Source organism: Tiliqua scincoides, chromosome 1 (genome assembly GCF_035046505.1).
Source record: "Tiliqua scincoides isolate rTilSci1 chromosome 1, rTilSci1.hap2, whole genome shotgun sequence".
Classification (NCBI taxonomy): domain Eukaryota; kingdom Metazoa; phylum Chordata; class Lepidosauria; order Squamata; family Scincidae; genus Tiliqua; species Tiliqua scincoides.
In genome coordinates, this window is record NC_089821.1 from 219434714 (window position 1) to 219457737 (window position 23024).

Below are 23024 nucleotides of genomic sequence, written 5' to 3' on the forward strand. Positions count from 1 at the left end.
TCACATTCAGAGCTCAGCGGACCCTGAAATCCAGGTGATTTGATACAATGTGGAATTCAATATCCATGGGGGGGGGAGGGTCCAGGAACGGTTTCCTCATGGATAAAAAAAGGTCCATTTGCACAGGTGAACATCACTGAGCGACGTTCCAACCAGCAATGGGCTGCATATGCAACGGCCACTGCTGGTTCATCCCCCTCTCCAAGCCTCCAAAGCTGAGGGGAGCTGTGCTTCCTAACAGGAGCTTTCTTTCTTTCTAAGCTTTCATTCCTCCAAATAGGAGTCACTCTCCTTCCCAATCCAGATTGGAACTAAGGCAAAGGTTTGAAGACCCCCTCCTATAGTTCTGATGAGTCAGGCCCCTGCACTATTGTTGTTTACATTTAGATAAACAAATACTAAGGTCTGAGTCATAAAATTGATGCATTGTCTAGTCTGGCACCCTGGCTTGTGGGAGTGAGGAATAAGTGACATTAGGAGAGGACTTCTGAGGATTATGCCCATAAAACCCATTTGATAACATTTATAGTTAGAAGACATTTCTGACGAGCTATGAACTGATCTTTCAAAGAATATACGCAAACCCTGACTACAACAGATTAATTACTCTAGGCACTGGTATAGCTAGAGGGGGGGACGGGCACTAGGTTTTGCAGGGAGCCTCCCCACAGCGTGCAACTGGTCCCTCACCCTTCCCTTGGGAGCCATTCACCTTAGTTTTGCCCCCCCCCGCTCAAATGGCGCCAAAGGGGAGGGGAGGAGCTGCTTGCAGGCTATGGTGAGGCTAAACAGAGGCGAATGGCTCCCAAGGGGAGGGGGAGGGGCCCATTGCACTCCACAGTGAAGCTCCCTGCAAAACTTAGTGCTCTGCCCCCCTCTAGCTGCACCAGTGACTCTAGGAATCGCAGTAGTATAATATCCTTTCTTAAAGACTCAGAATGCATATGTTAGTTTTCTAGCTTTTCTTCACCCTCCTGCTTTTCAAGCTACTCTCTCAATTATTTCTGATTAAGTAAATAATCCTATGTCTCTTACCTTGATATTCACTTGGATCTAAAGAAGCTGTTTGTAAATAAATGTAGGATTTTAATTTTTCTTGCTGTACCACTTGGGTGTCAAAAGACAGTAGCTTTTTTAAAGCCAGAATTTCATATGCAGCAAAGATACAGCCCCTTTTCAAAGAAAATATTAGTGCAAGTATTAATAAAAATGTGCCATTGAAAGGTGAAAATCACACCCATCTTTGCATTTGTTTTTCTTAAGTATAAACGCATTTATTCATCATCATGGTTTACTCAGGCGCATTTAGAGCATTAAACGATAAAATGTTTTGGTTCTTTTGCTTGTCCGATATGGTATATATGTAACATTTTAATTGTCACATATGGACCAGGATCCAGTGAATAAGTATCCCAAGTGAAGCTGGGGCATTTCCATTGTTGTCTAGGCTAAAGCATGTACTTTTCTTTCTGTGTTTTCTACAGGTGACAATGGCACTATGGACTATGACAATGTGGCCAGTACGTAGGCAACAATGGGACCAGTACTATTCTCTGAATCAGAACCATGCTGAACACTGCAAGAAACCAATATTTCTACATTCGAAAAAATTTCCTCCTTTAAGAGATCAGAATCAGTTATGAATTATTGGTTTTCTTTCCAACATTCACTTAGCAAGGAAAACCATACATGTATTTGAAAGAAACCTATATAAGAAATTGAAATGAAGGTACAGTGCGCCCTTCCACGGGCTTGGCATCCATGGATACTGAGCCTGAGGCTGGAGGGCCTCAAAGGACCTCTTGGATGGGACCAGAAGGTACTTCCAGTTTGTGCAGGCAACTTCTGGTTGCATCTAGAGATGTCCTGAGGCCCTCCAGCCACAGATTTCATTATCAGCAAAATTCGGTATCCACAGGAAGTCCTGGAACAGATCCCCCACTGATACGGAGGGCATACTATATTTAGAATTGTACATATAGAAATACTTGTGTTACTCAACTGCAAGTGCTATTCAATATAAATGTAAGTGCAAGTCAATAATGTTTACTCATAAGTATGTAGATTGTATTGTATTGGCAACCTTCAGTCTCAAAAGACTATGGTATCGTGCTCTGAAAGGTGGTTCTGGCACAGCGTCTAGTGTGGCTGAAAAGGCCAATCCGGGAGTGACAATCCCTTCCACACCAGGAGCAAGTGCAGTCCTCCCTGGTCTGTCTCCCTGGCTATGGGCCTTCCTTCTTTGCCTCTTAGCCTCAGACTGTTGGCAAAGTGTCTCTTCAAACTGGGAAAGGCCATGCTGCACAGCCTGCCTCCAAGCGGGCCGCTCAGAGGCCAGGGCTTCCCACTTGTTGAGGTCCATCCCTAAGGCCTTCAGATCCCTCTTGCAGATGTCCTTGTATCGCAGCTGTGGTCTACCTGTAGGGCGCTTTCCTTGCACGAGTTCTCCATAGAGGAGATCCTTTGGGATCCGGCCATCATCCATTCTCACAACATGATCAAAACATAATATGTAGATTAGGGCAGTGGTATTCAAACTGGGGCATCACAATGCCCCAGCCTGAGGGCGCTGGCCTCTTTCCCCTTAAGGGGCAGGGAAGAAGGTAATGACATGATCCCCAGGATTGCGTCGCTCAGGGGGCTGCAGGGACTGGGATGCACTCACCAGTGCATGGAGCAGCCTCCTGGGAGTGCGGGGAGCCCTGCGCGAACATCTGCAGGGCTCCCCAGGCTTCCAAAAGTGAAAGTGGAACGATTGAGCTCCAGAAGCCTGGGGAGCCCTGCAGACACTTGTGTAGGGCTCCCCACACCCCCAGGAGGCTGCTGCAGGGACTGGTGAGTGCATCCCAGTCCCTGCAATCCCCTGAGCAATGCGATCCTGGGGATTGCTTCGCTGCCTTCCCTCCACCCCCACTGCCTCCCACCCTTCCCCTGCAAGTACTTACTGCAGTTTCCAAACTCCCAGAGAGTTTGAAAACCGCAGGATCATGGGCTAGAGGCACCAGCAATCATATTAAGGTAGCAATGCACCTTAAGAAAGCAGCCAACAGCCTGATTAGAACCAGTGGTAGCACAATAAGAAAGGCTATGCACCCCACCTAGTTGATGCAGCAGCAGCAGCAGCATAAAGAGTGAACTGGCATTGACTTTAATGCAAACACACACTCCCTTTCCGAATGCCAAGACAAATCTGAGCAGGCACAGTTATGTTTGTGTTAAAGTGAAATGGCTGTTCCAATTATCAGAGTCTCATGAGTTTCAAGGCTACTTTCACAAGATAGTGGAGATTGATCATGGACACAAAGCCACAATAGTGAATTCATACAGGGATACAGCAGGCACCTTCTCTGTAAATGAGTGCTTAGGGTTTACAACTCTTTAATGAATGCTATTTACTGTGGCATACTAAGCAGTTCTTTCATTGCACGCTGTTTGGGGAGGACTACTGCATGGATCTCCCATTCACCTTTAAAAATCAGGGACGACAAAACTGCACTAGAAGCAGTACTAGCCTAAACATCCAATACATCTGAAGCAGTGCATTTTCTTTGGTGCTCCCTCTGACCTCCTTTTACATGCTACCGTCGCACTGCTTCTCCTCACACCATCCACTTTCTCAAGCTACCACATGCCTTCTCCGCCTTTCCTCCACCACTTCCCAATTTGAAAAGTCTGGGAAGCATCTGTAGTGCAAGATCAGGACATCACCTGGCAGATGATGTGTGTTGACAGTGATTCCCATGTTTTAACAGCTGGTTGACAGCTCTGGGAAGGACAGGGCTAGTGGCTGGAGTCATAGAGGTTGCAGTCCACAGCTGTAATTAATTAAGGCCAAAAGAGACTGTGACGGGCATGGACAGAAGAGGTGGCTCACACCTGAGACTTATTTGGATAACAAGGACTCTGCAGGAATAAAAGCAGCCCCAGAAAGAGCATAAGGAAATGGAGGAGCATGCTGGGACTCTGCTTGACAGATCTGTGTTGGACCCATCCAAGGACAGATGGGGGGATGCTGCTGGTTCATTACTGAACTGTTGGATTGCCACTGGGAAGATTCTGTTGGATTGTGCTTTGAAGCTGCTATGGACTTACACTAGATGCTTTGGACTCTCATCTCCTAAGGCGTGGTTCTCAAACATTTAGCACTGGGACCCACTTTTCAGAATAATAACCTGTCAGGACCCACCAGAAGTGATGTCATGACCAGAACTGACATCACTGAGCAGGGAAATTTTTTAACAATCCTAGACTGCAAATCTACCCACACTTATTCAGGAGTAATTCTCATTTACTATCATTGTTATAAGCATATACACAGTAGCTTGTTAGAGGTTTCCATTAAAACGTTTCCCCAATGTTACATACCATCTCATATCAAGTCTAATATACTAAAAATAAAATATAGAAATGAATGGGGACCCACATGAAATTGGCTTGTGAGCCGCTGAGTGGGTCCCAACCCACAGTTTGAGAAACACTGTCCTATGCTAAGTGAACTCTGGGGGGAAAGGAAAGCCTCTGGACAAGAGGAATTGCCAGGGAGTGTATGTGTAGCAAGAAATCGTGTTAACTGCTCTCAAACTGATAAGGGTGTTCTGTAGTTCCTTTGCATACCACAGCTGCTGTTTCTGGAAAGGGGGAGATGTTAATTAGCCAGAAATGGGCATTGGAAGGGAGACAGTATATTTTGGACATGACAGAATAGGAACATATAAAGGGGAGGGGAGAGCATCTCATGAAGTCAAAAGGAGATCCATTGTGCATCTGTGCAGATGGATCTGAGGAGATGCTCTCCCGCCCTGTGACTTTTGCATCCATATACTTCCTGGAGAAGCAAGAAGTAAAGCAAAGAGGGTCTGCATTCTTGGCCAGACTGGACCTGGACAGCCCAACCTAGAGGAGGTGGCAGCTGCCACCACCAGATAGCTTGATTACTCTTAGGCAGCTAGGGGAGCATCCAGTCTGGAATTGGGAGTTGCTTCTGCTACCAGGCCAACTTGTTATCCTCTCGTTCGGTCAGGCTTGTGAGAGGTCCAACAGCAGCAGCCACCACCTCTAGATGAGGTGCTAGATACATTCAAGTGCTGCTTCTGCCAGATGTATTCACAGTGATGGTGAGCCCAGTGGGGCATGCTGAGTGGTGGGCAAAGAAAGAGGGCAGGTGTGCGTGGGACACCCCTGGCTGCCTTCTGTTCTAGGTAACTGCTCATCTCTGCTTTTCACACATTTTTAGACCAGAGTGAAATTCAGGCAATTATTGTGACAGTTGATCAAACAAGACATCTTACATTTAGAAATTCTCTGATATTTCCAAGTCATAAAAAGTTACGATGTTTCCATTTTAACTTTATAAACCAAATGAATGTTTGCCAGTTAAAACTTACCCTAGAAAAAGTGAGCCAGTTAACTTTGCAATTTTCCCTTAAAAATGAAAAATTCAGCATCACATAAACTGTATGAGCAAAAAGGGAAGTTTAATATAAAAATGGTAACATCTCATTACATCAGAAGTAAAGTCAATTTTCAAAAGACATTGAGGCTGAAATGCTAAGCACTTACCTGGAAGTAAATCCCATTGAACCCAGTAGGACTGATGTTTGAGAAAATATGCTTCAGATCTGGCTGCACAGCTACAGATCCTATGCACACTTACTTGAGAATAAAGTCCTCTGTATGTGGGACTTATTTTTGAATAAACCTGCATAGGACTGGGCAGCACAGTTCATTTTTATTTCTAGCTGCAGAAAGTACATACATACATTTCATAAACATGCTCATTCCATCCAACATCCTGATTAGTTTTACATTACTAATTGTGGCTTCAAATTTTTTATTTCTAAAAAGAATTTTACCACTGCAAGTCACTTTTCATGTAAATTGTATCTGTTGAAATTAAGAAGCTGCCTTATATCAAATCAGATTGGTATATCTGATTGATTCAGTATTATCAACCCAGACTGACAGCAGCTCTCCAAAGTTTCAGACAGACAGTCTTTGCTAGCCTCCCCTCCCCCGCCTGCCCTTCTGCATGGGCAAGGATTGAACCCAAGCCCTTCTGCATGGAAAGCATGTGCTTTTTAAATTAAATTAAAGAGTCCTTCCTGTTGGAGGATCAAACTGTTTCACTTTTAATGGTTATTCTACTAAATACTATTCTTCTTTCCATGACAGCTGTATAATGGTGATGCACAATAGAACAAAATATACACAACCCAGATATGGGCAGCTGCTGTTTGACTGTTCTACCTTTGGTACCCATGCTATATACATCTCAGCAGCCTACAGAGCCACCTGCACTGCACAAAAGCTGGCTATCATGCCAGCTGACCTTGTGAGCAAAAGATGCCTTCCTAATGTCCTCAACTTAAGAAGAGCCAAAGCTGGCCCATACTTGATGCAGTTCATACTGAACATCAGGGGAGCAGGAGACTCAAGGTGCCCCTTCACCCTGAGTCTGCCACTGTCTCCCTCAAGACCACCACAAGCAGAGTTACATTAATCTGAATGAGGAAGGAGAGAAGTGAGTGGTAAGTTAGTGGATCACTTCTGCCCATGCCTAAAGAGACAGCGCACGGAGGAAGTGCGGTGAGGATGCAGGGCAGCAGATTACTGCTGCCTCTGCAGTTTTTTTCAGACACAGGTAGCAGCAGTCCATTCCTCTACCACTCACCTCCCTGCTTCCTAGAAATACTTTTAAATACAACAAATTGCAGGACATCCACTCTGTTTTGTTGAAAAGGATCAGGTAGAAAGGGATGAGAAAAGTAGCTACGTTTTTCTTTCCTTCTGGTTTTTTTTTTTTTGTGGAGAGCATGTGGTGGTGGTGGCAGGTAAGGGTAGTAGTGGATCCAGCTGGATGAAGTAGTGCATCCAGCTGGATCATCCCTAAGAGGAGGTCATTCCTACTGAATCAGACCAAGGGTCCATCTAGTCAAGCAATCTATCCAGAAAACCTACAAGCACAACTCTCATGCTGATCCCCCTCCCCAAGATTCCAATTAGTCATCATGCCCAATAAGCTGCTGATAGACATATCCTTCATTAATCTGTTTAGCCTCTTAGAACTAACTCCAACTAAGTAACTTTTTTTAATCTTTGGAGTCCTCCAGAATATGAAAGACTCAGAAAGCTTGGTTGTATCTTTTCGGTTGAAGGTATCTTCTTAACCCTTCTTAAGTCTCCTTCACTTTAACTGAAGAATCAATCTGAGATAAAACTCATCAGAGTCATCGTCACCACTGACTTGTTCTCCATAGGGTAATAATCACAGAACTGTACTTACAGATATCTCTCCAGGATTGGCCAGTTTTCTGTGCTGAACCAAAAGTTCCTATCCTTCTACAGCAAATTCCACAGTAAGCTGTGAGTGACATTCTATAAAAATATGAAATAGTGATTGAGAAGTCAGGGCCAAATCCTATCCAACTTTCCAGCCCTGTGTAGCCATGCCAATGGGGTGTTAACTGCAACCTCAGGTGGGCAGGTATTTACGGAGGCCTCCACAAGGTAAGGGAACATTTGTTTCCTTGCCTCGGGGCTGCATTGCAGCTGCACCAGCGCTGGAAAGTTGGATAGGACTGGGCCCTCAGTCTACAAATGGTTATGCCCATTTGTAATGCCCCAGCCTGTCCTATGTGGCAACTTGGATCTGCACCAGCTAGGTAGCTGGCAGAAATCCAGGAAGTTCGGTGTAGTGCCAGGAGGCCCAGAATGGGGGTTAGGACATTCTATCATTTCAACCCCCTTCCCAGGCATGTCCCAATCCCCCTTCCACCCTCCCCCCACATCCAGAATGCCCTCCTGCCACCCCCTCCTAGCTCTTGTGCTGCTCGGTGACTTACTGTCTGCACTGGTGGCCCAGGGTCTGAATGCAGCACTGATGGACCAGCACAGGCGAACCCACCAGTGCTTTGCTCACAAGTCATTATTTAGCACTTTACAGTGCTTCTACAATAGCTCGCACCAGCACAGCGACAGCACAATGTGCAGGGGAATGTTGTGGCCAGCATTCAGGCAGCACACTACTCTGCATGCTGCCCAGTGCCCTTTACAGCTGCTCTGAAGCAGTTGCCACCAGCAGAAGACATGTTATGGTGGCAACTGGGATTGGGCCATAAGAATACTATTTACAGTGACTACTGAGAAGTGAGTCCCATTATGTTCAAGGAGACTTCCTCTCAAGAAAATGTATACTGTATAGGATTGCAACCTGAGTCTGGAACGTATCACTTAAAAATGTCATCTGCACAGAAGCTGTGGATAAGATCTTTTAAAACTGATTGTATATTCTTCTAACCAGTGTGGGTTTTAATACGCAGCACAACTGTAAAATAATCCAAAGCGGGGGGGGGGGGGGAGAATGGTCACTCGTGAAAATAGCCTTTTAAATCAACACAAACTTCTGTTTTGCAGTGGCCAGTAGATCGGCCTTCCGAGGCTGCAATCCTATGCACACTTTCCTGAGAGTAAGCTCCACTGAAGACAATGGGACATTTCTGAGCAGACAAGCACAGGATTGTGCTCTCAATGTTTGTCCTCTGCCGAGGCACTTCATATGGTTCGCCTATTCAAAGTACCGCTGGAAGTAACTGGTGATGACATCCTGCCAGTTACATATGAGTTGGGAGGCCAGATGAAAAGTGACAAACACCAGTAAGAGGCTCAGGGTGGATGGGAGGGATTTTTCGAGTGCTGAAAAGCATGCTTTGGAGCTCTGCCCATCGAGCCAAGCCTCCTACTGCTGTTTGTTGCATCACGTTCCTGGTTCACTGCTAGGCGGCAGGTGTCCAGGGGTATCACCAGACAGCACCCCAAGTGCCCCTGCAATCCTATACAGTACTCTTACCACTGGTTGAGAAACACTGCTCTAAGGCATATTAACTCAGCAGCAGGAGTTCCTGAGAACGCGTCCAAGAACTATATGTGGGAGTGGGGATGGAGGCAAAATCTTGTTCAGTGACTTGCAGAACAGGAACTAGGAGGCAGATTTTAGGAAGGCCAGAACAGAAAGCTCTCTCAAGAGCCACTCTGGACAGCACAAGCCTTGGCATGTTTTGTTCAGCAGTAAACCCACTGAGGCTACAATCCTATCCATCCACAGTTTCCTGGGAGTAAACCCCATTGACTATAATGGAACTTACTTCTGAGTAGACTAACGCATTGGATTGGGCTATTACACTTAAGTGGGTTTCACTTCCAAATAAGTCCTCTTTAGACATACTAGAATCACTTCTGCTTTGCATCTACACTGAAAGTCATTTATTTCAGGCTGTGCAGGGCACTGGCAGTCCAAGCCTATGCATGTCTACTCAAAAAGTAAGTCCCATTATAGTCAATAGGGCTTACTCCTAGGCAAGCGGGGACAGAACTGCAGCCTCAGAGCCCACTCCTAGTCCAGTCTACTCAGAAGTAAGGCCCATTAGTGTCAATGGGGTTTACTCGCAGGCAAGTGGGGACAGGACTGCAGCCTCAGAGCCCACTCCTAGGCCAGTCTACTCAGAAGTAAGGCCCACTAGAGTCAACGGGGCTTACTCCCAGGTAAGGGTGGACAGGACTGCCGCCTAGGCCCACCGGTGCCGGCCGGCGTCCCGCACAGCCTCGTGTCCCGCCCGCCACGACATCCCCCTTCTTTCCCCTGCCTGCCTGGCTGGGCCTGCAGCTCCCTCCCTTCACCAGCGCCGGCAGCGACACCGGCCAAGAGCAGCTGCCGTCGCCGCAGCAGCGCCTCGCCCTGCCCCTACCTGTCCATCTCGCTCGCCGTCCCCCGGCGACGCCGCCAGGCCCCGCCCACGCTCGAGTGGGAGCACCGCTCCACCACGCCTCAAACGCAGCTGCGCATGCGCCACCCCTCCCTCCAGCCAACCGGAGAGCGAATTGGACGCTGCGGGGCTGACACGGGTGTGTGGTGCGATTCGCGTCCGGCGCTTCCGGCTGCTGTCGAGACGAGGCTACTCTTGGTCGTCAAGGCGACGTCGCGTGAAGCAGAGCTCCCCGCTCCCGCTCTGGGCCGCAGTGTCGCCGTTCGTGCTGCTGACGCGCTCCTCGCTTCCCCCCCCCGCACGAGCGTCTCCAAGGCCCTGCGCTGAGAAGCTTCGCTTGAACCCTGTCCTGTCCCCGCTTGCCTGCGAGTAAGCCCCATTGACTCTAGTGGGTCTTACCTCTGAGTAGACTGGCCTAGGAGTGGGCTCTGAGGCTGCGGGCTTGTCCCCATTTGCCTGGGAGTCAGCCCCATTGACTCTAATGGGACTTCCTTATGAGTAGGCAGGCCTAGGATTGGGCTCTTAAGCTGTAGTCACACGGTTACCTTAGGCTGTAAGCCACACTTACCTGGGAGTAAGCCCCATTGACTCTAATGGGTCTTACTTCTGAGTAGACAGGCATAAGCGTGGGCTCTTAGGCTGCAGTCCTGTCCCCACTTGCCTGGGAGTAAGCCCCATTGACTATAATGGGACTTCCTTATGAGTAGGCAGGCCTAGGATTGGGCTCTCACTGTCTTAGCAAACGACCTTTTAGAGACCAACAAAGGGAGAAGAAAGGCCTGCAGGCTTCCAGAGGAGGAAAAGAATCTGCTAATACCATCATTATTATTTCAAACTACATGAAACATAATTGTTAACTTATGTTGAGCAATTTATATAAGTCTCTGGCTGATGATGATGATGCATGTACTGGCACATTTATTTATTTAAATATTCACTATGTATGCAAATCATACTGTTACGTTTAGTCCAGTGGTTCTCACTCCTTCTGTTCCGGGACCCACTTTTTAGAATAAGAATTTGTCTGGACCCACCAGAAGTGATGTCATGACCGTAAGTGACATCAAGCAGGAAAATTTTTAACAATCCTAGGCTGCAATTCTACCCACACTTACCCAGCAGTAAGTCCCATTTACTATCAATGTTAAAAGCATCTTCCTAGCAGTACAGATCTGTGACATTTCTCCAAATGCAGTCACATACCTTGGTAGCATTAAGTCTAATACATTTAAAAATAAATCATTGAAATGAATGGGAATCTGACATTGGCTCGCGACCCATCTAGTGGGTCCTGACCCACAGTTTGAGAAACACTGGTTTAGTCTATGGCAACCTACCAAGAATCATGTTGCATCCTGATTTATTGTGTCATAAGCTTTTTGTGTATCTGATGAAGTGGGCTCTCTAGCTGACCAAAGGTTATGCCCCAATCTATTAGTCTTGGAAGTGCCACAAGACTCTTACGGCACAATCCTAAGCAGGTCTACTCAGAAGTAAGCCCCAGGAAAGTGAGGTTAGGATTGCAGCCTTAGTTGGGTTGTTTATATAAGATTTAAAAAACAACAAAGGGTCTGTTCTGTCCCTTAACAGCAAGCAAATTGTGGCATAAATTTATGCCAAGTTATATTTTGTTGGTCTTAAGCAGTGCAGTTCTGTGCCTCTTTGCTCAACAGTAAGTACTATTGTTTTGAATGGGTCTTTTTAGTAAGTATTAAATGGCGACCTTACAGCAAATTCCTATGCATGATTCTGCAAAGACAAGTTCCATTGTGCTGAATGGTATTTCCAGATAAGAATGCATAGTGTCAGAGGCACTCTTGTCATTTTTTGCTACAACATACCAATATGCCTGCCCCTCTGACTTTGTCACTCATGCAGTAGAGGACTGCAGTACAGGCCTCAGTTGCTTCACTTCCTTGGATAGTTGTTTATTCCTGTGTTCCTTTCAAGGAAATGAGGCTGCTCAGTGAGTATAAATTGACCTGTGCTTTGCAAATAGATCTGCAGCTCCAACTTCAGAGCTCTTAGGTAGTCAGTGACTTGATATGCACGTGAGGCTCCAGATTCTGATCAGTAGATGTAAAACTGCCAGCTGTTTTCTCCTTTTAATAATTTTTAAAAAAAATCTCCTTGCCTCTTGAACACTGAAAGCACATAATACATCCACCTTGTGTCAATATCTGGATGGGTGACTGTGTAGGAGGCCATCTTGTGCCATCTTGAGTTTCATGGTGGAAGACAGGCAGACTGTCTTGAAAGTGATATGCTTTCATATTTGCAATGTTTGCAATATACTTGGAATACATATATTTGTAACGGAACCAATTGTTTAGATTGTTTAGACAATCTAAAAGTATTTGCAGTGAAAGCTGGTTAGTTTTGTTCTGTTTAAAATTGTGTCACAACTCATTTTTGTTTTTCATCTCTCTCTTCTTGGCTTCTTTATCTGTTATTTCAGGGACTTGACTTTGTTGGGAAGATGGTGAATGTCTTGAAAGGAATACTTATAGAATGGTAAGTAACAGCACATCTACAATAAAAGATATGCAGTATGTATTGTATAAGAAATGGATGGGCGAAGTGGTAGTCTTATTGTCTTATAAAAGATGGTTACTCAAAGGAGCTCATAATTAAAATGCTGACCATGTTATGCTCCCATGTTGGGAGATAACATGGGGAAGGAATGGAAAAGGCAAAGATTTAATAAGGAATAACTGAACTCTGATTTTTACTTGTGTACACATATTTGTCTACATTTTCACTATGTTATAACATGTTATGTAGCCTGGTTGTAAGAAGTGAGAAGATTATAGTTATTACCTAAAGTAGCAAATACCAATAAAATTGTTTTCTCTTATTGCTTATTTTTGGTCCATGCTCTATTTTTTTCATAATAACACTTAACATAATGCAATCTGCATTTTTGCATATAATGCCTCATTTAACATGGTATAATTAAGATTTTTTTTATTTTTTTTTTGCTGTTCATAGGACCCAAAAACTTACAGGGTGAGTCTTAATGCTCTCTGGGATTTTAGTGTACCACTACATTATAGTGGAAAGGGATAGGGTAACAATTAATGGAAAGAGAAATATCCAAAGTTGTTTACAGACCTTGCAGATGCCCTTTGTGATATGGCAAATGTCTATTTTATAATCCAGTCCAGCCCATACTCTCACCAGCGTTGTGTGGTCCACCTGAGTGTTAGCCATAGTAATGTTTCAGTTCCATTAAATCTCAGGGCAGGGGCAGCACAAACACCTTATCCTTAACATAGCCCCAGAGGAAATCAAGCACAAAAGTGCTGTTGAACTGTGATAATGGACTTGTTTTTCATGTACTCCAAAACGTAGTAAGCCTTCTCTGCACCTGATGCCATCCTGACTAATGAGAACACCTCCTACCAGCTGATGCACTGATTCCCCAGTGTGTACACATATAAAACATGGAGACCTTATCATCATGTGCTGTACTGTATTTCCATATTCCTTACTGTTACTGTGTTATGGCTCTACAAAATCCTGGAGACCATTATGACTCACCCTGTACTTCTTATTTTCAAAGGCATATCTATATGAATGTTGAAGTGATTTACCATGCAATAGTTCACATTTGGAACACAACTTAATTTGCATGAAAACGGCTGTCATGCTAAGCTGGCAGACGTGAATGGGTCAATTTAAGTAAAAAGGTACCACCTAGAATATTTTTTTTATAGATTAGGACCTTGGAGCCACAAATTTGGAGAAGAGATTGACTCTGGAATCTTGTCCCAAGTATGCATTCTTGGGACAAGAACAACAAGAGTTATTAAGGAATTGAAGAATGAAGTTGCTGATCTCTTGACTAAGATATGCAACTTGTCCCTCAAAACGGCCACGGTGCCAGAAGATTGGAGGATAGCAAATGTCACGCCTATCTTTAAAAAGGGAAAGAGGGGGGACCCGGGAAACTATAGGCCGGTCAGCCTAACATCTATACTGGGTAAGATGGTGGAATGCTTCATCAAAGATAGAATCTCAAAACACATAGATGAACAGGCCTTGCTGAGGAAGAATCAGCATGGCTTCTGTAAGGGTAAGTCTTGCCTCACAAACCTTATAGAATTCTTTGAAAAGGTCAACAGGCATGTGGATGCAGGAGAACCCGTGGACATTACATATCTGGACTTTCAGAAGGCGTTTGACACAGTCCCTCACCAAAGGCTACTGAAAAAACTCCACAGTCAGCGAATTAGAGGACAGGTCCTCTCCTGGACTGAGACCTGGTTGAAGGCCAGGAAGCAGAGAGTGGGTGTCAGTGGGCAATTTTCACAATGGAGAGAAGTGAAAAGCGGTTGTGCCCCAAGGATCTGTCCTGGGACTGGTGCTTTTCAACCTCTTCATAAATGACCTGGAGACAGGGGTGAGCAGTGAGGTGGCTAAGTTTGCAGACGACACCAAACTTTTCTGAGTGGTGAAGACCAGAAGTGATTGTGAGGAGCTCCAGAAGGATCTCTCCAGACTAGCAGAATGGGCAGCAAAATGGCAGATGCGCTTCAATGTCAGTAAGTGTAAGTTCATGCACATTGGGGCAAAAAATCAAAACTTCACATATAGGCTGATGGGTTCTGAGCTGTCTGTGACAGATCAGGAGAGAGATCTTGGGGTGGTGGTGGACAGGTCGATGAAAGTGTCGACCCAGTGTGCGGCGGCAGTGAAGAAGGCCAATTCTATGCTTGGGATCATTAGGAAAGGTATTGAGAACAAAACGGCTAATATTGTAATGCCGTTGTACAAATCTATGGTAAGGCCACACCTGGAGTATTGTGTCCAGTTCTGGTTGCCGCATCTCAAAAAAGACATAGTGGAAATGGAAAAGGTGCAAAAGAGAGCGACTAAGTTGATTACGGGGCTGGGGCACCTTCCTTATGAGGAAAGGCTACGGAGGTTGGGCCTCTTCCGCCTAGAAAAGAGACGCCTGAGGGGGAACATGATTGAGACATACAAAATTATGCAGGGGATGGACAGAGTGGATAGAGAGATGCTCTTTACACTCTCACATAACACCAGAACCAGGGGATAGCCACTAAAATTGAGTGTTGGGAGAGTTAGGACAGATAAAAGAAAATATTTCTTTACTTAGCATGTGGTTGGTCTGTGGAACTCCTTGCCACAGGATGTGGTGTTGGCATCTGGCCTGGATGCCTTTAAAAGGGGATTGGACAAGTTTCTGGAGGAAAAATCCATTATGGGTTACAAGCCATGATGTGCATGTACAACCTCCTGATTTTAGAATTGGGCTATGTCAGAATGCCAGATGCAAGGGAGCGCACCAGAATGAGGTTATCTGGTGTGCTCCCTGGGGCATTTGGTGGGCCGCTGTGAGATACAGGAAGCTGGACTAGATGGGCCTATGGCCTGATCCAGTGGCGCTGTTCTTATGTTCTTATTTCCTGAGAATAAGCCCCAGTGAGCACAGTGGGACTTCTGAATAAACATGCCTATGATTAAGCTGTAATATTCCTTTTGTCTTATTTAAATGTATATTTTGTACTTTCAGTAATTCTTCAGGATTTTCTCTAACTTTATAGGGGTATCATTGGTGTAGACGTTTCAGCAATTCTACATAATGCTTGTTTATCCCATGTACCTCACCATACAAATCTATTTGGGCATAATACTTTAAAATGACATATTGGAAGTCACCAACTCTTTTTAAGTTTTTGAATTCAGGATTCTTAATAGGCTGGGATATAATTATTCTCCTCCAGGGGTTTTTTCCCTGTTCTGAAACACATCTGCATTAAACAATGCATTTGTCACATTAGAAGCTTAGATCCCATTTGAATCTGCTGCAGCATATGCTAGTTTAGGAACATTCTGTAAAATGTTTCCATAGATGCGGCTATAAAAGCTTATTATAAGAGGCTGATGATTACTTTGAGGTTTTTTGCCCACAACAAAACTTTGAAAATAAAATGTTGCTGATCTGGATAAAAATATATGTTCTGTGGGTTTTAAACGGTGGGTTTGTAGCTCACCAGTGGGTCAGAACCCAGTTTTTGGTGGTTCGCAAAACTGACAAGGTAGATTAGGCTGTGTGCATCAAGGGCTAAACAACCTGCTACTTTGAATTGGCTTATACATATTTAACGGATCTATTCCATTATCTGTAGTCAAATCCAAGGGTCTCCAAACTATGGCATGGGACCACATCTGACCAGCTACAAGATTTTATCCAGCCCCCAACAACGTTTTTGTCGGAGCATTTGCTGTGTTTGACATTTTTACGCCTTATATATCATTTCTCAGTTTAAGCATGGGATTGTTTCTTTGTAATTGTCATATTTTTCTTTTGTTCTGAATCATATCATGCTGATTACAAAAAAAAAATCAAAGTAAAACATTCATTTATTTATAGAACTGATTTTTTTTGGCCCACAAAAATGCGTAAAATATAGTATGTGGCCCTTGTACTGAAAAGTTGGGGGATCCCTGGCCAAGTCTAATGTCTCAATAGATTTGTAATATAGTATTCATAATTTCCTGTATAATTTCCTGAGCTATAATTTCCTGAGCTATATTCCAGAGAAAATGTAGTCACCGAAGAAGCACTGAACAACATTGAGTGCCTGCCTGTGCTGGAAGAGCTTGACAGTGAACCAACCCTAGAAGAACTTCACGTGGCCCTGGACTCCCTTGCCTTTGGCAAGGCACCTGGAAAAGACAGCATCCCTGCTGAAGTCCTAAAATGCTGCAAAGAGATCATCGTCACTGAGCTGTATGAAATCCTCTGTCTCTGCTGGAGAGAAGGTGGAGTACCTCAAGACATGAGGGATGCAAACATCATCACGCTGTACAAGAACAAAGGTGACAGGGGTGACTGCAACAACTACCGCGGCATCTCTCTCCTTAGCGTTGTAGGAAAGCTGTTTGCCCGAGTTGTACTAAAGAGGCTCCAGGTACTTGCAGAGAGCGTCTATCCAGAATCGCAGTGTGGATTCCGAGCCAACAGGTCCACCACTGATATGGTATTCTCCCTTAGACAACTGCAGGAGAAATGCAGGGAACAACGACAGCCACTCTTTATAGCCTTCATAGATCTCACAAAGGCTTTCGACCTGGTCAGCAGAGACGGCCTCTTCAAGATTCTCCCCAAGATTGGATGTCCACCCAGGCTCCTCAGCATCATCAGATCCTTCCACAAGGACATGAAGGGCACTGTTGTCTTCGATGGCTCCACATCAGACCCTTTTGACATCCGAAGCGGAGTGAAGCAGGGCTGTGTTCTTGCACCAACCTTGTTTGGGATTTTCTTCGCTGTCCTGCTGAAGCAGGCCTTTGGAACTGCAACAGAAGGCATCTATCTCCGGACCAGATCATACGGAAAGCTCTTCAACCTCTCCAGACTGAGAGCAAAATCCAAAGTCCAGCTGAAATGTCTGCGTGACTTCCTCTTTGCCGACGATGCAGCTGTCACTACCCACTCTGCCAAAGATCTCCAGCAGCTCATGGATCGTTTTAGCAAGGCCTGCCAAGATTTTGGACTGACAATCAGCCTGAAGAAAACACAGGTCATGGTTCAGGATGTGGACTCACCTCCCTGCATTACAATCTCTGAGCATGAACTGGAGGTTGTCCATGACTTTGTGTACCTTGGCTCAACGATCTCCGACACTCATTCTCTCGATGCCGAGCTAAACAGGCGCATCGGTAAAGCAGCTACCACGTTTTCCAGACTCACAAAGAGAGTCTGGTCCAACAAGAAGCTGACGGAACATACCAAGATCCAGGTCTACAGAGCTTGCGTCCTGAGTACACTTCTGTACTGCAGCGAGTCATGGACTCTTCGCCCACAACAGGAGAGGAAACTGAGCGCTTTCCACATGCGCTGCCTCCGACGCATCCTCGGCATCACCTGGCAGGACAAAGTTCCAAACAACACAGTCCTGGAACGTGCTGGAATCCCTAGCATGTATTCACTGCTGAAACAGAGACGCCTGCGTTGGCTTGGTCATGTCGTGAGAATGGATGATGGCCGGATCCCAAAGGATCTCCTCTATGGAGAACTCGTGCAAGGAAAGCGCCCTACAGGTAGACCACAGCTGCGATACAAGGACATCTGCAAGAGGGATCTGAAGGCCTTAGGGATGGACCTCAACAAGTGGGAAACCCTGGCCTCTGAGCGGCCCGCTTGGAGGCAGGCTGTGCAGCATGGCCTTTCCCAGTTTGAAGAGACACTTTGCCAACAGTCTGAGGCTAAGAGGCAAAGAAGGAAGGCCCATAGCCAGGGAGACAGACCAGGGATAGACTGCACTTGCTCCCGGTGTGGAAGGGATTGTCACTCCCGGATTGGCCTTTTCAGCCACACTAGACGCTGTGCCAGAACCACCTTTCAGAGCGCGATACCATAGTCTTTCGAGACTGAAGGTTGCCAATACATAATTTCCTGTGTACAGCTAACAAGCCAAATAGGGCCCATGAGGTTTTGATCCTTTATACACTGTCAGCTCATCCTATGGCAATGGTTCCCAAACTGGTGGGTTGCGACCCAGCAGCCTGAGAACCACTGCCCTTTTCCCTTTAAGGGGCAGGGGCAGGAGGAAAGCAGCAATGTAATTCCCAGGATCACATCACTGTGGGGGAAGGGGGTGGGGAATCCTGCGGAATCCTCTGCTCCGCTCCCCACCCCACGGTTTGTAGAATGTAAAAAAAACTATCATGACCCACTTCTGGGTTGCAATTGCAAAATCAGAGTCACAATCTGTTTTTACATTCTACAAGCCATGGGGAGACCTGCAGAGGGATCCATGGGGCTCCCTGCACCTCCTGTATCCCGGCAGCAGGTAAGTTAAGTTAAAAACAGCCCCCCCCCCTTCTCCCACAGCAGTGCAATCCTGGAGATCGTATTGTTGCTTTCCACCCCACCCCCTCAAAGGCTTACCCTGGTTCTCAAACTCGTGGAAAGTTTGAGAACCAATGTTATACAGGATTCAGATTTTTATTCCATAAACAACTTTAGCTGAATTTTTACGGATTACCCATTAAAGGGCCACCCTTTGGGCTGGAAGGGCCACCCAAATACTTGTACAGATCATTTTTACCTCTTAATAGGGGGTCTTCTTTGGGGCTCCCCATTTTATAGCAATTCTTGGTCAATGAAAAATATGCCTATTTTTAAAGATTTCTAATATAATGAACTTTACAGCCCCTTAGGGATTTTTGGTTAAATAGTTCTCCAAAGATCAGTCGGTGCCTGTGTGACTACAAGAGAAAAGCGACAAATCACTCATGAAAAAACTCCCAAACTGCCTTGCAAGTTAATTACTCCAAGAACTTGGGGAACTGATGTGATGGTCATGTGATGTGACTATAATTTTCTTCCTGTCTTCACAGTGATCCAGCCATGAAGCAGTTCCTGCTATACTTGGATGAGTCAAATGCCCTGGGGAAGAAGTTTATCATACAAGATTTGGATGAAACACATGTCTTTGTGTTAGCTGAGATGGTTAACTTCCTGCAGGAGAGAGTGGGAGAGTTAATGGACCAGAACTCTTTTCCCATTACACAAAAATAGAAAGTGGGACTGGAATTGTCTGTGTCAAACTGCAATCAATAGACGTGGAACTGAACATCTGACTGCTTGTTTTCCTTGTGGCTGATACGGAACAGGTTGGATAGAAAAAGTCTCTGTAATAAATTTACTTATTTAGATTAAATATTTACTTTATTTTTACCCACCTTTTCTCCCCATACAGGGTCCCAGAGCAGCTATGTTCATGAATGACTTTTCAGTGTTGGAGATACTGACTATAAAAAATTAATTTTGATGAGAGCCAATAAACAGGCTGCCACCACAAGTGATTTGTGGTCAAAATAGTTGCTATTTTGAGCTTATTAGGCTTTCCTTTATGGGAGCAGGGGAATGGGTATTCATGCTCTGTTATCCTCTGTTATAAAGCACATAGTATCCCAATCTATTAAAAAGTGTGCTATTTTTTCTTTGCTCCACATTTCCAGGGCACCACATTTCATATGGTAGGCTTTGATAGATACATGTTAGTAATCTGAGTCATGACTTTAAAACTGTTTTACAGCTTAATCTTGACTGTTGACTCAGAAGTAAGTCTCACTAGGTTTAGTGGGGCATGTTCCTGAGTAAGTGTGTATAAAATTGCAACCTTAGTAAGGATAATAGTGTAACCTATATGTGTTTGTTCAGCAGAAAGTTCCTCTGTGCTCAGTAGGACTTGTTCCCTGGATTGTGTACTAAATTTTCCTGTGTATCATTTTCAGTTGGGCATATTTTTTTCAAGTATGTTCAGTTATTACTTCAATTTTCAGTTATTTATCTTTAATAAATAAAAAGTATCTTTAGTTACTTTTATCACTTTTCCTGATTCTTTGCCATCTTCATGAGCCATATTGAGATACAGTTCGGAAGTACTGAACTATAGCTTATTGGAGGTTTGTAAAATAAAAATTTGGGCTTCTTTCAGCTATATATAGTTGTACTGTATGAAAAGGAATGTGTGTCTTCAATTTAAAATTTATCTGACGGTATAACGTATGGTCAATATCAGTATATCCACTAGATAAGGGGATGAGCCCAAATTTCTGGTCCAAATAGTTTCCCTTACCCCACTGGTTTAATTTTTTTTTTAATTAAATTACTGTAGTTTGTAAATTTTTATTCTGGAATTTTGTATGTCACCTTGGACATCTGCTGTGGCATGGGAAAGTCAGCATATAAATTTTTAAAATAAGTGTTTTGTTCCTTAGGCCAGCTGTTCCCAATCTTAATGGTGCTACGACCTACCTCATCCTTCACAGTGGACGACAACACTCCTGGTGGTGCTGGGAAGTCTTCTTCTGGGTTGCACTGGGCCAGTGACCCACACTGCTAGCTGCCATAGGTCTCAGAAGCCTCTGAAAGCTGGTTTTCAGAGACAACTTCTGGTTTGCCTCTCCTAAGAAGCTACAGTAAATTGAAGTATGTTAAGGCTGCAATCCTATCCATACTTTCCTGAGAGTAAGCCACACTGAACACAATGGAACTTGCTTCTAAGAATACAAATGATCAGAATGACGAATAGTTAAATAGATGTCATCAACATTGGCATGATTCTTGGAGACAAAACAGGCAGCCATATGAGGTTCCTCTTTCTGAAGTTAAATTGTCCTTTTAGAAACTGGAGTTGTCACTTCTTTTTTCTTAGAATATAAGATAATGCAAAGAGCTTTAAATATACTGTCTGATCCTGTACTGCATAAAAATGTTTAGGGTTTGGGGGGGGGGTGTCTTCTGTAAAACTGCTGCTTCTCCAGTCTCTTTCCATTGATTGCAGTTCTTCCTAAAGGTGTTCATGAACCATAAATAATTGAATACGTTCCAGAGCAAAAGTATAAACTGCTACTTATCAAGGAACCACTTTGCATGGTTCGGATTGAATAAAAGTATCCAGTTAGTATGTTTGAAAGCTGGTGTGCGCTCACATTTTAGATTTGCTCACTTGATGGATATGTCTTCCCACTCCATCCCCTCTTTGTGCATTAGTCAATTATCAGCATGGCTGTATGGATTTGCTGCCAAGCAGATGTCAAAATCTCACAAAAAAGACAGCTTTGTTGCTAAATGCTAATTAGACTTTTCCCCTCAATTTCACAAAGAAATCTGACACCATTTAGTTAGTTCTCTTGGCTTTTGCTGTGCCCTTGTAGAGTTTCTGACCCACAGAGATGGTCTTATTTCTCAGAAGTGGCTAATAGCCTTCCAGAAGTTCTGGATAAAACAAAATGAACATACATTGTGGTATATCTTTTTTGTGTTTCATCATTATTGCTTCGATCAGCAAAGAGCACCTATTTGATAGTGCTCAATACATCAAAGAAAAACAGGCAGAAAGAACAGGCATGTAAATCAGTAAATTTTTACTCTGGAAATTTCTAGATACCATCCAAATTAGAGCTTGAGCTCCACCCAGAAGCAATGTAAAACCTCTTATTTACATGAGTTTTAGAAGACTATACTTAAGGTGTTTTAGTTATGGCTTTTTATTGGTCTTCTGAATTGGTCATCTGAATTTATAGTGTGGTTGTAATAGCTTTCTGTCTGAAGCTAAGGAACATGACAGGATAGTAATTCAGTGAATAAACATATAAATATATTACTTAGTAGGCATAATTACTGTGTGTAGTTTAGTTCAGTTAGATCCATTAGCAAACAAATGATGCAACATTAGCTTATTCTGTTCTCACCCTGGCAAATAAACATTTCCTGATTTATCAGTAAGGATAGCTCAATTGTTATTGTTCCTCGTGGTGCATACTCTCCACTCCTGATTTTTTCTCTATGCCAGGTATATGTTCAGTGACCCAACCACTGGTCTTTTGGCTTACTTAAATATGAAAGGATTATACTACATTGGGGAGACAAGCCCCTTCCACTGGGTGGTGTGTGTGTGTGTGTGTCCAGAGTTCTAGCTTAAAGTGTTTGTACAGATACACATATTTGTACACAGTCCCATTGTACAGTATAAGTTAATTATATTTGATTATTACTAAATAAATTAATAATTTATAAATTATCATAAATAAATTGGATATATTTATCATGAAATAAATTTATCACTAATCTGAAATAGAAAAACACAAGAGGAAGGAACAAAACAAGTGTTTAAAATCTTAATGCTGAGGAAGTTGGTATGCATTTGTTGTGCTGCCTTCCACGAAGCCAAATGTTTTCTTATTAATTTAACAGCATGCCATTTGCTAAGTGGATGTCATGGTGATACAATTCAGTTATTAATTATAATGCATGAAACACATCTAATGTACTTTATAATTTATCGTGTATTATATTTAGAGACAAAAAGCCTTGTGTGCTAGGTCACTGTTGTTCTCATTGTATAAACTACAGTGCCATCCTCTGCATGTCTATTCAGAAGTCAGCTTCAATGCAATGCTGGTCTGAAAGGCTTATCAGTAAGGGGATAATGCCAGTAAGGGGAGCTCTTACCAAGTTTTTTACAACAAAGCTGGTATAGTATAAAACAAAGATGATATAGTTCAACATTGAACTCTTATTCCCTCCCTCAAAAAAAAATCTTCGTAGAAATAAGGGGGAAATTATCACCTTTTAAAGTACAAATCTCTTGTCTAAGCCATTAACATCAGGAATGCTATCCTGGTGTATTTTAATTATATTTGGTGAATGGGACAACATCTAGTCCTGAAATTTTTACAAGATCCACCATCAGCTCTGAGAATGGTCTGATGGCCCAT

The 23024-nt window shown here is 43.9% G+C and overlaps 2 protein-coding genes across 2 annotated transcripts in view; one reads left to right on the top strand and one right to left on the bottom strand.

Annotated features, from left to right (window-relative positions):
- SERAC1 (serine active site containing 1) overlaps positions 1-9804 on the bottom strand; it is a 31831-nt gene extending 22027 nt beyond the window's left edge. Inside the window, exons 1-4 of the mRNA XM_066616101.1 lie at positions 9741-9804; positions 7283-7374; positions 5385-5421; positions 1036-1172 (exon numbers count right to left, since the gene is read on the bottom strand). Coding sequence (XP_066472198.1) covers positions 1036-1172; positions 5385-5421; positions 7283-7374; positions 9741-9748 — 274 coding nt within the window. The 5' untranslated portion in view covers positions 9749-9804. The remainder of the gene's footprint in view (positions 1-1035; positions 1173-5384; positions 5422-7282; positions 7375-9740) is intronic.
- A 69-nt stretch (positions 9805-9873) lies between these two features.
- On the top strand, positions 9874-19693 carry GTF2H5 (general transcription factor IIH subunit 5). Its single transcript, XM_066611326.1, has 3 exons — positions 9874-10127; positions 12217-12272; positions 19137-19693. Exons 2-3 carry the CDS (start codon positions 12238-12240, stop codon positions 19315-19317), a joined length of 216 nt encoding a protein of 71 aa, XP_066467423.1. The 5' UTR covers positions 9874-10127; positions 12217-12237; the 3' UTR covers positions 19318-19693.
- Positions 19694-23024: the final 3331 nt, after the last annotated feature.

Coding starts and splice junctions, on each gene's coding strand:
- GTF2H5 (XM_066611326.1), top strand. CDS start 12,238: ATGGTGAATGTCTTGAAAGGAATACTTATAGAATG. Junction 12,273..19,136: donor AAAGGAATACTTATAGAATG/GTAAGTAACAGC, acceptor CTGTCTTCACAG/TGATCCAGCCATGAAGCAGT.